The sequence below is a fragment of the Meles meles genome, chromosome 16, assembly GCF_922984935.1.
Source record: "Meles meles chromosome 16, mMelMel3.1 paternal haplotype, whole genome shotgun sequence".
Classification (NCBI taxonomy): Eukaryota; Metazoa; Chordata; class Mammalia; order Carnivora; family Mustelidae; genus Meles; species Meles meles.
The window spans coordinates 44,290,646-44,306,329 of record NC_060081.1 but is presented as its reverse complement, the minus strand read 5'-3'; the positions used below and the strand labels follow the sequence as shown (position 1 = coordinate 44,306,329).

General features: G+C 37.2%; 1 protein-coding gene across 5 annotated transcripts in view; it reads right to left on the bottom strand.

Annotated features, from left to right (window-relative positions):
• Positions 1–15,684, bottom strand: part of TASP1 (taspase 1) — a 287,466-nt gene that overhangs the window by 195,145 nt on the left and 76,637 nt on the right. For all 5 annotated transcript variants that reach the window (XR_006815397.1, XM_045981844.1, XM_045981845.1 and 2 more), the window contains one exon: positions 11,747–11,853. Coding sequence is in view for 4 of the 5 variants with exons in the window: in XM_045981844.1 (XP_045837800.1) it covers positions 11,747–11,853 (107 nt within the window). In the remaining variant the exon portion in view is untranslated. The remainder of the gene's footprint in view (positions 1–11,746; positions 11,854–15,684) is intronic.

Here is a 15,684-nt window from a genome sequence, read left to right as displayed (position 1 = left end):
GGAAAAAAAAAAAAAAAACTCTGGGAGATATTTTGCAACATGGAAAGAGCAAAGGAAAAAATGTTGAAAGCTGATCCAAAATTAAAAAGGAGTTTGACAAATGTTGAAAATAGAACTACCCTATGACCCAGCAATTGCACTACTGGGTATTTACCCCAAAGATACAAACATAGTGATCCGAAGGGGCACGTGTACCCGAATGTTTATAGCAGCAATGTCTACAATAGCCAGACTATGGAAAGAACCTAGATGTCCATCAACAGATGAATGGATCAAGAAGATGTGGTATATATACACAATGGAATACTATGCAGCCATCAAAAGAAATGAAATCATGCCATTTGCGACGACGTGGATGGAACTAGAGCGTATCATGCTTAGTGAAATAAGTCAATCGGAGAAAGACAACTATCATATGATCTCCCTGATATGAGGACATGGAGAAGCAACATGGGGGGGTAGGGGGATAGGAGAAGAATAAATGAAACAAGATGGGATTGGGAGGGAGACAAACCATAAATGACTCTTAATCTCACAAAACAAACTGGGGGTTGCTGGGGGGAGGTGGGATTGGGAGAGGGGGAGCGGGCTATGGACATTGGGGAGGGGAGGCGAACCATAAGAGACTATGTACTCTGAAAAACAACCTGAGGGTTTTGAAGGGTCAGGGGTGGGAGGTTGGGGCAACCTGAGGGTTTTGAAGGGTCAGGGGTGGGAGGTTGGGGGAACAGGTGGTGGGTAATGGGGAGGGCACGTTTTGCATGGAGTACTGGGTGTTGTGCAAAAAGAATGAATACTGTTACACTGAAAAAATAAATAAAATGAAATTCAAAATAAAAAAAAAAAAAGGAGTTTGACAATTTACCTTGACATAAAAAGATGCTCACTCTATATCATAAATTACATAACAAGAAAGCAAGTGCTGTTCAAACTACCCTTGATAAGTTCTTTTTAACACAAATAAAGCATTTTAATTCTTACTGCCACTAATGTTTCAAATTCGTATACTAAATAAATATTAGTTTTACTTTAAATCATTGCTCTATACATTTATAACTAACAGTAAAAGAGTTTTTAATGTTCTGACAAAGGTGTTTAAAGGTCATGAAACAAGTGTAATTTTTTGTCAGTAAGACCCCTTTGCACATTTCCAGCTAGCAAATTTTTATGGTCCAGCATTATCATGCAAAGTATGGACTGTCTAAATGCCATAAGGGAAAGAAGTAGTAAAAGAAAAATCCAGAAGAGTTGGGTGCACCCAGAGAGGGGAGTGGAACAGAGTAAACAATGACTATTTTTGTATTATATATACAGCACTACAGTTAAATAGTAAATGTTTCCTTCTCCAGCATGTCTTCCCTCTAAGTCATGAAAAATAAACAAGGCTGAAACAGAGATGCCACTTACCAACAAAAGGCAATTACTAGGAATTGACATTCCTTGAGTTTTAATATTGTATCTTTAAAATCTATATATCCTGAAAAGTCACAACAAAATGTGCTTTTATTTGATTTATGCGCAGATTAGTTTCTTCCACCAGTATCGGTTTATAGTAATAAGGGATATGTTAATTGTGGGGAAGGAACTAATAAAAACTTTCTCCCCTTACACTATATGCTACAAATTGCCTACCTAACAGCCACACTCCTCCCCCTTCTTTGACAATAAAACCACTATTTTGTTTGGGACGACAAAGTGTCCAGCAGCAAGCCATGAGCTATATAAGACAGTCATTAGGATAACCCACTCAACTTTCTAAGCTCTCTTACAGCCAAGAATAGCCAAGTGACGGAATTGTGCCCCTTCTCCACTATTCCCCAAAAAATAACTAAGGGGAAGTCTATAGGGAGACTCTGGAAAACTTGCATCCCAGATTTAAAAAGTAACAGATACATCTGGCAATAGTCTCCCCACCCCCATCATCTCCCTTCTTCTCACCTTGAATGCAGATGTGACATCTAAAATTGTAGGAGCCATATTACCTCCATAAGGCAAAAGGCATGAGAGAAAGGCCCAAGAGAATCCCAGATATTTTGGCTCTAGCACCATTGGAAACCTAAGCTAAGGCCAGCAACCAACCACCTCCAAACTTTTTATTATATGGCAACAGGCCAGGGAGAAGGAAGACAAATATGCATATCCTAACCACAATCAGGTTTTCTATTGTTTGCCGCCAAAAACATTCTAAGGATTAACTATCCTTGTTTTAAACTAAGTCAAATGTAAATGTAAATGATCAAAGACTGAGGAAAAAAAAAAAAACACTACAGTTTAGTGAGATAGCAAGCTATTAAATAGTTCTCTTGCTTTAATTTTTATTTCTACTAGTATTGTAGTAATATTGGTACAGTCAATTACTTTTTTAAAGAAAAATAAGAAATACCAATGCAACAAAAATTTCCAATTGATTTATTTTCAGGATTAAAAATATTGACTTACTCTACCATATACTCTTCAAGACAATGTTTATCTCCTTCAACAGGGAGTAACAAAAATTGTCAACATTAGGAAAGTTACCAAACACTCTATTATTTTTGCTATATTTATATAACCAACTCCACAGGTTATATTATATAGCTCCAACAAACAGTAGTCCTGAGCCTCAATCAATGCTGGCTAACCACAACTATGCTGAAGATACACACACAGGATAAGGAGAAAAAAACCAAATACAGGTTATTTAGAAAGTAGCTATCTGTGCTTCCCTGTCATATCTCTAAAAAATTACTATATTTCCTCTTTAAAATTATAACTTTCTGCCTCACTGGCTCATCATCCGGTGGTCTTTTCTTTCTGTGGGCATGTTTTATTATCTTTACTATTGAAATAAGGCCTACCAAGGTTATGCAACAAACATCTATAAGACAAAGCCTCTGGCCAGCATCTTTCTTTAATGGCAGGGCCTTAGGTCCCAGTCATTTTTGTAGGCCAGTGTCAAAACACAGAGCTTTGCTTTAAAGCTCATATACTCTGAATATTGAAAATATTTTCCTGTCAGAAAGGGGAAACCTCCTACGCTATTGGTGGGATTGAAAGCCGGTACAGCCACTCTGGAAAACAGTATAGAGGTTCCTAAAAAAGTTGAAAATAGAACTACTCTACAACCCAGCAATTGCACTGCTGGATATTTAACCGAAGATAAAGATGAAATGATCTGAAGGGGCACCTGCACCCCAATGTTTATAACAACAATGTCCACAATAGCCAAACTATGGAAAGAGCCAGATGTCCATCAACAGATGAATGGATAAAGAAGATGTGGTACATACATACAAGGGAATATTACTCAGCCATCAGAAAAAAAAAAAAAAAGGAAATCTTGCCATTTGCAATGATATGGATGTAACAAGAGGATATCATGCTAAGCAAAATAACTCAATCAAACAAAAACAATTCTCACATAACCTCACCGACACATGGAATTTGAGAAACAAGGCAGAAGATCATAGGTGGAAAGAGCGGAAAATGAAACAAGATAAAATCAGAGAAGGAAACAAACCATAACTCTTAATCTCAGGAAATAAGCTGAGGGTTGCTGGAGTGGAGGGGAGTGAGAGGGATGGGGTGGCTGGGTGATGGACATTGAGGAGAGTATCTGTTGTGGTGAGTACTGTGTATTATATAAGATTGATGAATCACAGACCTGTACCCCTGAAACAAATAATATATTACATGTTAATAATAATAATAAATAATTTTCCTGTCATTTAAGATATCTAAAATATTCCACCCAAGGTAATTAATTTGGGCAGCAGTTTTCTTTCCCTTCCTCCCCTCCTTTTTCTTTTTCTTAGCAAAGTGAATTTAAGGATACAGGTCACAATGGCAGACTATTGTGTCTACATCAATTATAGTCACAAACCACTTGAATATCTACTATCACTTTTGTTCCCCATAACAGCCTATTGCTATGGGAGAATATCACAATTTTCTTAAAGATAAGAAAAGTGAGACTTTGGGCACCTGGGTGGCTCAACTGGTTAAGCATCTGCCCTCGTTTGGCTCAAGTCATGATCCCAGAGTCCCAGGATCAAATCCCACATCATGCAGCCCACTGAGCGGGAAGCTCGCTTCTCCCTCTGACCCTCCTCCCTCTGTGCTTTCTCTCTCTCACTCTCTCTCTCAAATGAATAAATAAAATTTTGGAAGGAAGGAAGGGAGGGAGGGAGGGAGGACAGAAAAGAAAGGAAGAAGAAAGAAAAGAAAAGAAAAAAGAAAACTGAGCCTTTTTATGGTAAATTACTTACTGAAATATAGACCGTAACTAACAATGGTAAAGTCTCTTGACTAAGATCGCTCTCTCTCTCTTATTACTCCATGGCAAAACTTCTCAAAAGAATCATCTGCACCCTTGTTCTCCCTGATTAACCTGTGCCACACTGGTCCACAATCCACTGTGTCACAGAAACTATCCTGATCTAGGCCCACAGTCTTTAGTTGCTAAATCCAAAGGTCAGTCCTCTGCCCTCTTAGCAGTGCTCCAACAGATGATGACTGACTTTGAACTACTCCTCTATGGCTTCCTAGATACTCTTCTGGTAATACATCTGTCTCACTCACTGCATCTTCTTTCTCCTTTGCTGGGTTTTCCTCTTCCCAACTTGTACATGTTGAACTGGCTCAGGATTCAATTTTCAGATCCCTATCTTCTCTCACTACTAAGTGACTCATCTAGCCACATGTATGTATATACCTTTTGATGCCAATAATTCCCAAGTGGAAATCTCCTTTCTGATCTGTCCATAAGCTTCATATATATGTAACCCAAATCCACAGTTAATCTTTCCTCCTGCTGTATCAAGCTTTTAAGGAGGATTTATTGATTTATTGAAAAATCCTCCTTAAAAAAGAAAAAAAAAAAAAAGGAAGGAAGAAAAAAAGAAAAATCCTCCTAACCAGTATGGTAAGTGGTTGGTTAAATTTTTCAAAAGTTGAATATTCTCTGGGTAAAGTGGAGAAAAATTTAAAAACAAAGTACACATAACTTAAACATTTTCTTCTTATTTAAAACACAAAGGTTCATTCATTAGTCAATCTTTTTTTATAAGACCAAAGCCTTTTCTTTGAATGTAGGCCCACAACTAAATGTTCCATATCATCTTTCTTATATAAACTATAATACACTGAACTGTCCTATGATTTCAAGTTTCATTTTATCTAAAATAGAACAAGAACATAAAGACACTAACAACACACCCAGAATGCTTTTAGATTTTTATGATTTTTCTCTTTTATAGCTGACATGTCTATACTTAATTCTATGGCAATTTTTTATGAACCAACTTTATTTTTTTAAGTTAGCTCCCAAACAAACAACAATCTTACCTTACAAACTCACAACTCTCTTTTTTAAACTCAGTATTCATCAGTTTACATGACACTTAATGAATTATATAATTACAGTAATAATAACAAGCATAACGGGGTTCTTGGTGGCATATAATTCAACTGAAAGGAGCAGAGGAGCATGGTACACTAAATGATGTTCTATTAGCTTTAGGGTGTTTAGGGTGCTGTTGGCATCAGGTAATATGTCTTATGCTGAAAATGGAAAGTATTGGTTAGTCTGAGTCCATTAAGGAGAAATGAGCCAAATTTCCACTTCTTACATCTATCACCATGAAGCCATGCCTCCTCCAGGCCTCCTTACCTCAGTAAATGGCAATACTGAGTCACTAAAGCTAAAACCTTTCATTCTTCTCTCTTCGTTACCAATATCTAAAGCAGCAATAATGCCTATCTTTCTAGGAACTCTCAAAAGATATCCCTGATATAGTTACTTCTCTCCAATGACATTCCTATCAGTCCCTGTTGTCAACATCTCCCAATTGTAATAACTTCCTAACTAGTCTCCTCACTTCTATTCTTGCCCCACCCTCGATTCACAGGACACAAAACAGCCCAAGAGAATGTTGTAAAATGTGAATGAGATGATATCACTTCTCTACTTTCAACTCTTCCATGGCTACCCATTATTCATGAAATAAAACAGAACTCCCTGCCATAATACCAGATCCTAATGGAGCCAGCACCCAGCTACCTCTCCAGCTCCATTTCATACCATTCTCCCCTTGCACTCTGCTGTAAGCACACTGATGTGCTTCTCCATTCCCTCAATATGCCAGCTCCCCACCAGGACCATTTCATATGCAGTTCATTATGCCTGGAATGAGTTCTATGACTCTTCATAAAATTCACATCTTATTTTTCAATGATTATGCCTCAGAGAGACCTATCATGATGACTCTAGCTAAAGGAGTCTTCCTTTGAGGCTCTTTTGTGACTCTCACATCCAAGTTACTCTGTATCATATCATCTTAAGGGCAGTGTTTTCCTTCCTAACAGTTACCAAACATGGTAACTAGCTTACTTAAGTATATACTTCTATGTTTCTGTTTCTATCCACTAAAATGTAAAGTCTCATTATTGCATGAATTTCTTCCACCTTGTTCACCACTGCTTTTCTTACTACACCACTCCATAACAAGAGTAACTGCTTAATACATATTTTCTGAAGAAAAAAAAAATTAATCTTCTGAATAAGACCAGCTAAATATATTCTCTATGAGATCAACTGCATAAAAATCCTAAACTCATGTCCAAAAAAAATCCTAAACTCATATATAAGCGTGTTCAGAGCAGGGGAGTCTGGGTGGCTCAGTGGGTTAAGCATCTGCCTTCAGTTCAGGTCATGATCCCAGGGTCCTGGGATGGAGCCCCATGCTGGCCTCCTTGCTCAGTGGGGAGCCTACTTCTCCCTCTCCCTCTGACTCTGCCTACCCCTTCCCCTGCCTGCACTCTTTTTATGTGTCAAATAAATAAATTTTTAAAATCTTAAAAAAAAATAATGTTCAGAACAGCTTTATTCACAATAGTTGAAATCTGGAAGCAAACCAAATGTCTATCAATAGGAGAACAGAAAAACAAATTACAGTATATTCGTACTAGGAAATATTAATCACCCGATACATCAAAAAAGAATGAGCCAGTGATAAGTGTCTCAAAGGTACTTTGCAAAACCAACCAAAAAGAAAAGAGTACCTTTTGTATGATTTCAACTATATAAAGTTTTAAAACAATACAAAACATCTATGGTGAGAAAAATGAGAGCAGCAGTTACCAGTGGAGAGTCAAGACTGGTTGGAAGCAAGCACAAAAAGAACTAGAAATGTTCTACATCTTGACAGGTATGTGAGTTTCATGGGTTTACACATTTATAAAAATGACTAAATTACTCACTGCATGCAAATTTTATCACAATTCTTTAAAAGGTCAAAAGTCTTAAATTGGCTCACTAAGATATCACATGGGGTATAGAAACCCAAGAAATGGAACCACACTACTATCCACTTTCACCAAGACCTACTTACTAATTTGTTCATTCACATCCTAATTTCCTACTCCTTTCTGGCAGAAAATGAAAAGATTTAGACCAAAAAAATTTGATTAATTGTTCCTTGTAGCAACATACTGGGAAAATATATATCACTATGAAAGATAACTTGTTATGCATTTATATAGAGTAAATAAAACTATGACAGAAAGCATAAACAGTATATAAGCAATCATAAAAGGAATAACCAATAAAGAACATTAATGAGATGTCAAAGTATATCAAATGCCTGTGATATGAGACACCCATCATGAATTGGGTGCTAACAAACCCCCAAGCCATAGGCTGAGCAAGAATGTTGTAGTTTTCAACTTCTTTCTAGCCCTCAAAACACCTAAGATATGCAACACATGGACTCATGACAGCACAGTGATGAGCAAAATGCAAAGAATATAAAAGACTAAGAAACAGAGACATGTAACTAGAATGTAAAAACAAATCTACATGAATTCAATATACACATTTCCTTGTAAACACACTCTACCCTCTAAACAGCCATGTTAAGAATCACTATCCAGAGCTACAAGAAACAAAACAGTAGTCATGGGCCACATGTACCTACTGAGCACTTAAAATGTGGCAAAAGTATATGAGAAACTGAATTTTTAATTTCATTAAATGTTAACTAATTTTAATTTTAAAACATATTCAATTATTAGAAAGTTTTCAGTATGTTCAGAATAACCTGTTATGTAAACCTACTTTTTCAACTGTTAATTTTGTTAAATTTAAGTACAAACCAAATATTTCCAATGAAAACTTAGTGCCATTATTGAGATGTTAAATATAAAATATACACCAGTTTTGAAGACTTAACTAAAAAATGAAAAAGAAAGGGGAACCCTCCCACACTGTTGGTGGGAAAGCAAGTTGGTGTAACCACTCTGGAAAACAGCATGGAGGTTCCTCAAAAAGTTGAAAATAGAGCTACCTTACGACCCAGCAATTCCACTACTGGGTATTTACCCTAAAGATACAAACGTAGTGATCCAAAGGGGCACATGCACCCAAATGTTTATAGCAGCAATGTCCACAACAGCCAAATTATGGAAAGAACCTAGATGCCCATCAACAGATGTGGTATATATATACAATGGAATACTATGTAGCCATCAAAAGAAATGAAATCTTGCCATTTGCGATGATGTGGATGGAACTAGAGGGTATTATGCTTAGCGAAATAAGTCAATTGGAGAAAGACAACTATCATATGATCTCCCTGACATGAGGAAGTAGAGATGCAATAGGGGTAGGGGGGTTAGGGAGGTAGGAAAAGAATAAATGAAAAGAGACTCTTAATGTCACAAAACAAACTGAGGGTGGCCAGGGGGAATGGTGTAGGGAGAGGGTGGTGGGGTTATGGACATTGGGGAGGGTATGTGGTATGATGAGTGCTGTGAAGTGTGCAAACCTGGTGATTCACAGACCCATACCCCTGTATGGGTAATAGAGTTAATAATACATTATATGTCTATAAAAAAATAAAAAAAATTTTTTTTAAATAAAAAAGAAAGCTCAACAGCTCACTAATAATTTTTCCACTGGTTATATTCTGAAGGGATATTTTGGATTCACCAGTTTAAACAAAATAATTATTAAAATTAATTTCACCTGTTTCTTCTTACTTTTTTAAATGTAACTACTAGAAAACTTAAAAGTACATATGTGGCTTGTTTCTTCTTTGGGTGTTGAGTTTGCTAAGTTCCTTATAGATTTTGGATACTAGCCCTTTATCTGATATGTCGTTTGCAAATATCTTCTCCCATTCTGTCAGCTGTCTTTTGGTTTTGTTAACTGTTTCCTTTGCTGTGCAAAAGCTTTTGATCTTGATGAAATCCCAATAGTTCATTTTCGCCCTTGCTTCCCTTGCCTTTGCCGTTGTTCCTAGGAAGATGTTGCTGCGGCTGAGGTCGAAGAGGTTGCTGCCTGTGTTCTCCTCAAGGATTTTGACGGATTCCTTTCTCACATTGAGGTCCTTCATCCATTTGGAGTCTATTTTCGTGTGTGGTGTAAGAAAGTGGTCCAATTTCATTTTTCTGCATGTGGCTGTCCAATTTTCCCAGCACCATTTATTGAAGAGGCTGTCTTTTTTCCATTGGACATTCTTTCCTGCTTTGTCGAAGATTAGTTGACCATAGAGTTGAGGGTCGATTTCTGGGCTCTCTATTCTGTTCCACTGGTCTATGTGTCTGTTTTTGTGCCAGTACCATGCTGTCTTGATGATGACAGCTTTGTAATAGAGCTTGAAGTCCGGAATTGTGATGCCACCAACTTTGGCTTTGTTCTTCAATATTCCTTTGGCTATTCGAGGTCTTTTCTGGTTCCATATAAATTTGAGGATTATTTGTTCCATTTCTTTGAAAAAAATGGATGGTATTTTGATAGGGATTGCATTAAATGTGTAGATTGCTTTAGGTAGCATAGACATTTTCACAATATTTATTCTTCCAATCCAGGAGCATGGGACATTTTTCCATTTTTTTGTGTCTTCCTCAATTTCTTTCATGAGTACTTTATAATTTTCTGTGTATAGATTCTTAGTCTCTTTGGTTAGGTTTATTCCTAGGTATCTTATAGTTTTGGGTACAATTGTGAATGGGATTGACTCCTTAATTTCTCTTTCTTCAGTCTTGTTGTTGGTGTACAGAAATGCAACTGATTTCTGTGCATTGATTTTATATCCTGACACTTTACTGAATTCCTGTACAAGTTCTAGCAGTTTTGGAGTGGAGTCTTTTGGGTTTTCCACATATAGTATCATATCATCTGCGAAGAGTGATAGTTTGACTTCTTCTTTACCAATTTGGATGCCTTTAATTTCTTTTTGTTGTCTGATTGCTGAGGCTAGGACTTCTAATACTATGTTGAATAGCAGTGGTGATAATGGACATCCCTGCCGTGTTCCTGACCTTAATGGAAAAGCTTTCAGTTTTTCTCCATTGAGAATGATATTTGCAGTGGGTTTTTCATAGATGGCTTTGATAATATTGAGGTATGTGCCCTCTATCCCTACACTTTGAAGAGTTTTGATCAGGAAGGGATGCTGTACTTTGTCAAATGCTTTTTCAGCATCTATTGAGAGTATCATATGGTTCTTGTTCTTTCTTTTATTAATGTGTTCTATCACATTGATTGATTTGCGGATGTTGAACCAACCCTGCAGCCCTGGAATAAATCCCACTTGATCGTGGTGAATAAGGAACTTAGCAAACTCAACACCCAAAGAAGAAACAATCCAATCAAGAAATGGGCAGAGGACATGAACAGACATTTCTGCAAAGAAGACATCCAGATGGCCAACAGACACATGAAAAAGTGCTCCACGTCACTCGGCATCAGGGAAATACAAATCAAAACCACAATGAGATATCACCTCACACCAGTCAGAATGGCTAAAATTAACAAGTCAGGAAATGACAGATGCTGGAGAGGATGTGGAGAAAGGGGAACCCTCCTCCACTGTTGGTGGGAATGCAAGCTGGTGCAACCACTCTGGAAAACAGCATGGAGGTTCCTCAAAATGTTGAAAATAGAACTACCCTATGACCCAGCAATTGCACTACTGGGTATTTACCCTAAAGATACAAACATAGTGATCCGAAGGGGCACGTGTACCCGAATGTTTATAGCAGCAATGTCTACAATAGCCAGACTATGGAAAGAACCTAGATGTCCATCAACAGATGAATGGATCAAGAAGATGTGGTATATATACACAGTGGAATACTATGCAGCCATCAAAAGAAATGAAATCTTGCCATTTGCGACGACGTGGATGGAACTAGAGCGTATCATGCTTAGTGAAATAAGTCAATCGGAGAAAGACAACTATCATATGATCTCCCTGATATGAGGACATGGAGAAGCAACATGGGGGGGTAGGGGGATAGGAGAAGAATAAATGAAACAAGATGGGATTGGGAGGGAGACAAACCATAAATGACTCTTAATCTCACAAAACAAACTGGGGGTTGCTGGGGGGAGGTGGGATTGGGAGAGGGGGAGCGGGCTATGGACATTGGGGAGGGGAGGCGAACCATAAGAGACTATGGACTCTGAAAAACAACCTGAGGGTTTTGAAGGGTCAGGGGTGGGAGGTTGGGGGAACAGGTGGTGGGTGATGGGGAGGGCACGTTTTGCATGGAGCACTGGGTGTTGTGCAAAAAGAATGAATACTGTTACGCTGAAAAAATTAATAAAAAGGGGAAAAAGAAAAAAAAAAAAAAAAAAGTACATATGTGGCATGCATTGTATTTCTACTGGAAAGTACTATTCTAAAGCTGATATGTCTAAATACAGATTATAGATATCATTATGATACATTAATGGTTAATATTTCAAACACCTCCTGACCTTTTCACTTGATTGTCTTCTTTTCTTTAGTTGAATGAAATCTGTTTCCACTCTTTCTGCCAGCTCTAGTTTCCTCTTGTTCCTTTTAAATGCAGCTAAACTGAATCCTATAAAAGAAACATTAAAAATAACATTTGAGAAATATTAGGGTAATAAAATAATAAGATATCCTAAAGAGCCTTTCTTAAGAACGATGAAAAAAGGGTTAAAAAAAGTTTTTCCAATGTACACTGAAGTGATAGGAGAATAAGAGAAATAACCTAAGGTTAAAGAAGTAAGAAAAATATTAAATCCAGATAGGCAAATCAGTCCTGAAGGTAGATGGTATCCAGTGGTATCTGCTAATGCATGCTACTGCCAACTTTGGTTTTGAAGGTCTCTGTGCATAAAGGACAAGTAATGAAATCTGGAGGCAATACAGCATGAGAAAACATACTAGACATTTTCCACAAAAAAAAGTAAGGAATCTCAAGGAGTAACATGCCCAATGAAAGGGAAAAACTAGAAAAGGCCACGGTACACAAAGAAACAGGAAACTTGCAAGTTTCAGCTGTGGCTATAAATGTAAAGGAGGAAAAGTCTCACTAGAAAATTCATGAACAAAAAATACATTCAGACAAATTTAAAGAATTCTTATTACCTGTGTGGTCTGAGAACACACACACACACACAAACACACACACACACACACACACAAGTGATCTCGGTGTTGCAGAGTTTTAAAAACCCATCAAAAACAAATGCAAATACTGCCTGGAAAAACACATCTTAACTTACCAGACCTCAGAGAATTCCCACGTTCCAATTAACATGAGCCCATAGTTTAAAAAAAAAAAATTACAAAATACATGAGAAACAAACCACCAAAAATAACAGACTAAAAGCGAGCCAAATATAAGAAAGGATAACATGACCTACAATGGCCTCAAATAATAAAATAATCAGATATAGAATATAAAACATGTTTATCCTCACAGAAATTAAGAAAAAATATACTGAAAGTATAATTAAGACATTAAAAATGATAAAATGACCAGGCAGACTTAAGAACAATGGAGCGTCTAAAGATAAGAAATATAATAATTAAAAATTTTAAACTTGATGTATAGATTTCAATAGCCAATTAGATTCAGCTAATAAAAGAGAAATTATAAACTAGAATACAATGCTAAAGAGAGAGAGTTTTCTGATTATGGCAGACTAAATTATTCAGAGTAATTCTCCTACTTAATTTACTAAAAATGCTGGATAAAATATGAAGAAATATCATCTTTAAAACATCAGAACCCTTATAAAAAGTACCAAGCTAAATTCTGGGGTAAACTAAGGACTAATGCTGTCATTATTGCACTACGAGCATTTGCCAACACTAGCACACATGACTTTGGTTAAATGGCATCAAAGAGATCAAGCCCAGAGCCCATCAGAGGTGGGAGTTTCATAAGAGACACTTACCACAAAATGCTGGGGATTGAAAGGGCTAATGCTTTCACAATAGAGCTGATTCAGAACTATGCAAGTCCACTCAGTCCACTCCTACCTTCTATCTCAATACCAAGTACATTCGAGCAAGACTGTCTTGGATCAAGGGGAGAAAAGAAAGAGGAGGAGGAAAAGGATAGGGATAAGAGGACTTAGAAAGAAAAAAAAAAAAAAAAAAAAAACACTACCCCTGAGAAGTCCAGAGTTGACTGGAGCACTTGCATAGAGATTTGCAAACACATAGTCTGCATGGGTCAGGGAATGTTAAACTTTAAATTAAGTTTAAGTAGATTTTGATTAATGGTGTGTGAAATAATAGAAAAAATATATATTGGTCTCTACCCTTAGTTTCTAGGAAAGATCTCTTAAAATCCTTGTAATTTCCTAAATTATAACAGCACTAGGACCATCTTTTGTTCTACTGTTTGGTCTCTGACCCCAGTTTCTAACAGAGCTCCGAAATCCCTTGGCATTCCTTGGTTGATACGAATGTCTTTTGTTTTAATGAGGCAACTCTCTTAGTGGGCTCCTAGATAGCATCAGGATGAAGACCAGTCACCAGAAAGACTAAACCATGATTAAAAGCTTGAAACTTTCAGCCCCATTCCCATCCACTGGGAAGGAGGGAAGTACTGGCAATTGAGCTAAAGAGTGAGCATGCCTACATAATGAAACCTCCGCAAAAATTCCAAAAGTACAAGGTCTGGGGAGTTCCCAGGTAGCTAAACATACAGGTCAGGAGGATGATACAAGTTAACTGAACCCAAGAATGGGGTCATGAGAACCTCCGATTTATAGCCAGTTGGTCAGAACTATAAGTGACAACCTAGACTTTCAACTGGTATCTAAAGAGGAGGTGGTAGATTTATGAGACAAATTCTAACTCCAGCTGGAGTCAGTATTGAACTGAATTGTAGGACACCCAGATGGTGTCAAAGAATTGCTTGGTGTAGAAACCCACACATCTGGTGTCAAAAGTGGTGTTAGAGAGGTGTTTTTATTGTTTGTTTGTTTGTTTTTTAATTTGAGAGAGAGCGTGCACACAAGTGGGGGGCAGGGGCAGAGGGAGAAGCAGACTTCCCAACGAGCAGGGAGCCTGACATGGGGCTTGATCCCAGGGCCCCAAGATGATGACCTGAACCAAAGGCAGATACTTAACCAACTGAGCCACTGAAGTGCCCCGATGTAGAGAGTTCTGAGTATGACAGCAGTATGAGAGTAAAGGACAGAGGAATGTATTTCATATAAACAGTGCACACACAACTGGAAAAAATAAATGCAAAAAATAGTATCTAGACAAAAATGCCTCCATCCCAGGCCATGGTGAAATTACACAAATAATTATTCAAGGACCATGATAAGCACATAGTCAAAGATAATCAGGCACAAAAAAAAGGGGGCGGGCACCATAAATGAGAACATGCAGGGAAAATATTCCAATTTGGATCTCAGATACCAGAATTATCAGCATAAATATGAAACAAGTACACTTCTAATGATTAAAAAAGATTTTAAAAACATGAAAAACATCTACAATTCATACTGTAAACTAAAAAAAACCACAAACTCTTAAAAAAACAAAACAAAAACAGAACTTCAAAAAATGAAAAGATAAATAACCAAAACCAAGATCTCAATGTACATATTTGGTAGCTGATAGGATAGAGAAAAAAGAGCTGATAAATTAGAAGACTAATCAGAAAAAAGTTAGCCAGAATGTAGCTAAAAGAGATTAAGTGGAACTAGAAGTATTATGATAAGTGAAATAAGACAATCAGAGAAAGAAAATTATCAGATGATCTCACTATACCCGGAATTTACAAAACAAGGCAGAGGATCATAGGGGAAGAGAGCAAACAATGAAACAAAATGAAACCAGAAAGGGAGACAAACCATAAGAGACTCTTAAACTTAGGAAACAAACTGAGGGTTGCTGGAGGGGAGAGGATTGGGGGATGGGATGGCTGGGTGATGGACACTGGGGACTGATGAATCACAGACCTGTACCCTGAAACAAAGAATACATTATATGATAAATTTAAAAATATTTTAAAAATGAAATAAAAGAGATAAAATGATAGATAACACAGAAGAAACATTAAGAAATAGGGCAGATAATGTGATAAAGTCTAATATTATGTTTAATCAGAATTTCAAAGGTGAAAGTAAAAGAATGGGATATAGGTAATGTTTTAAAAAACTGATTAAGAGGGACTCCTGGGTGGCTCAGTTGGTTAAGTGTCTGCCTTCAGCTCAGGTCATGATCCCAGAATCCTGGGATCAAGTCCCACACCAGGCTCCCTTGCTTGGCAGGGAGCCTACTTCTCCCTCTGCCTGCCACTCCCCACTGCTTGTGCTCTTTTTCTCTCTCTCTGACAAATAAATAAATAAAAATCTTCCCAAAAAATAAAATAACAAAAAAAAAATAAAAAATGGAATAAGATTTTTCCAAAATT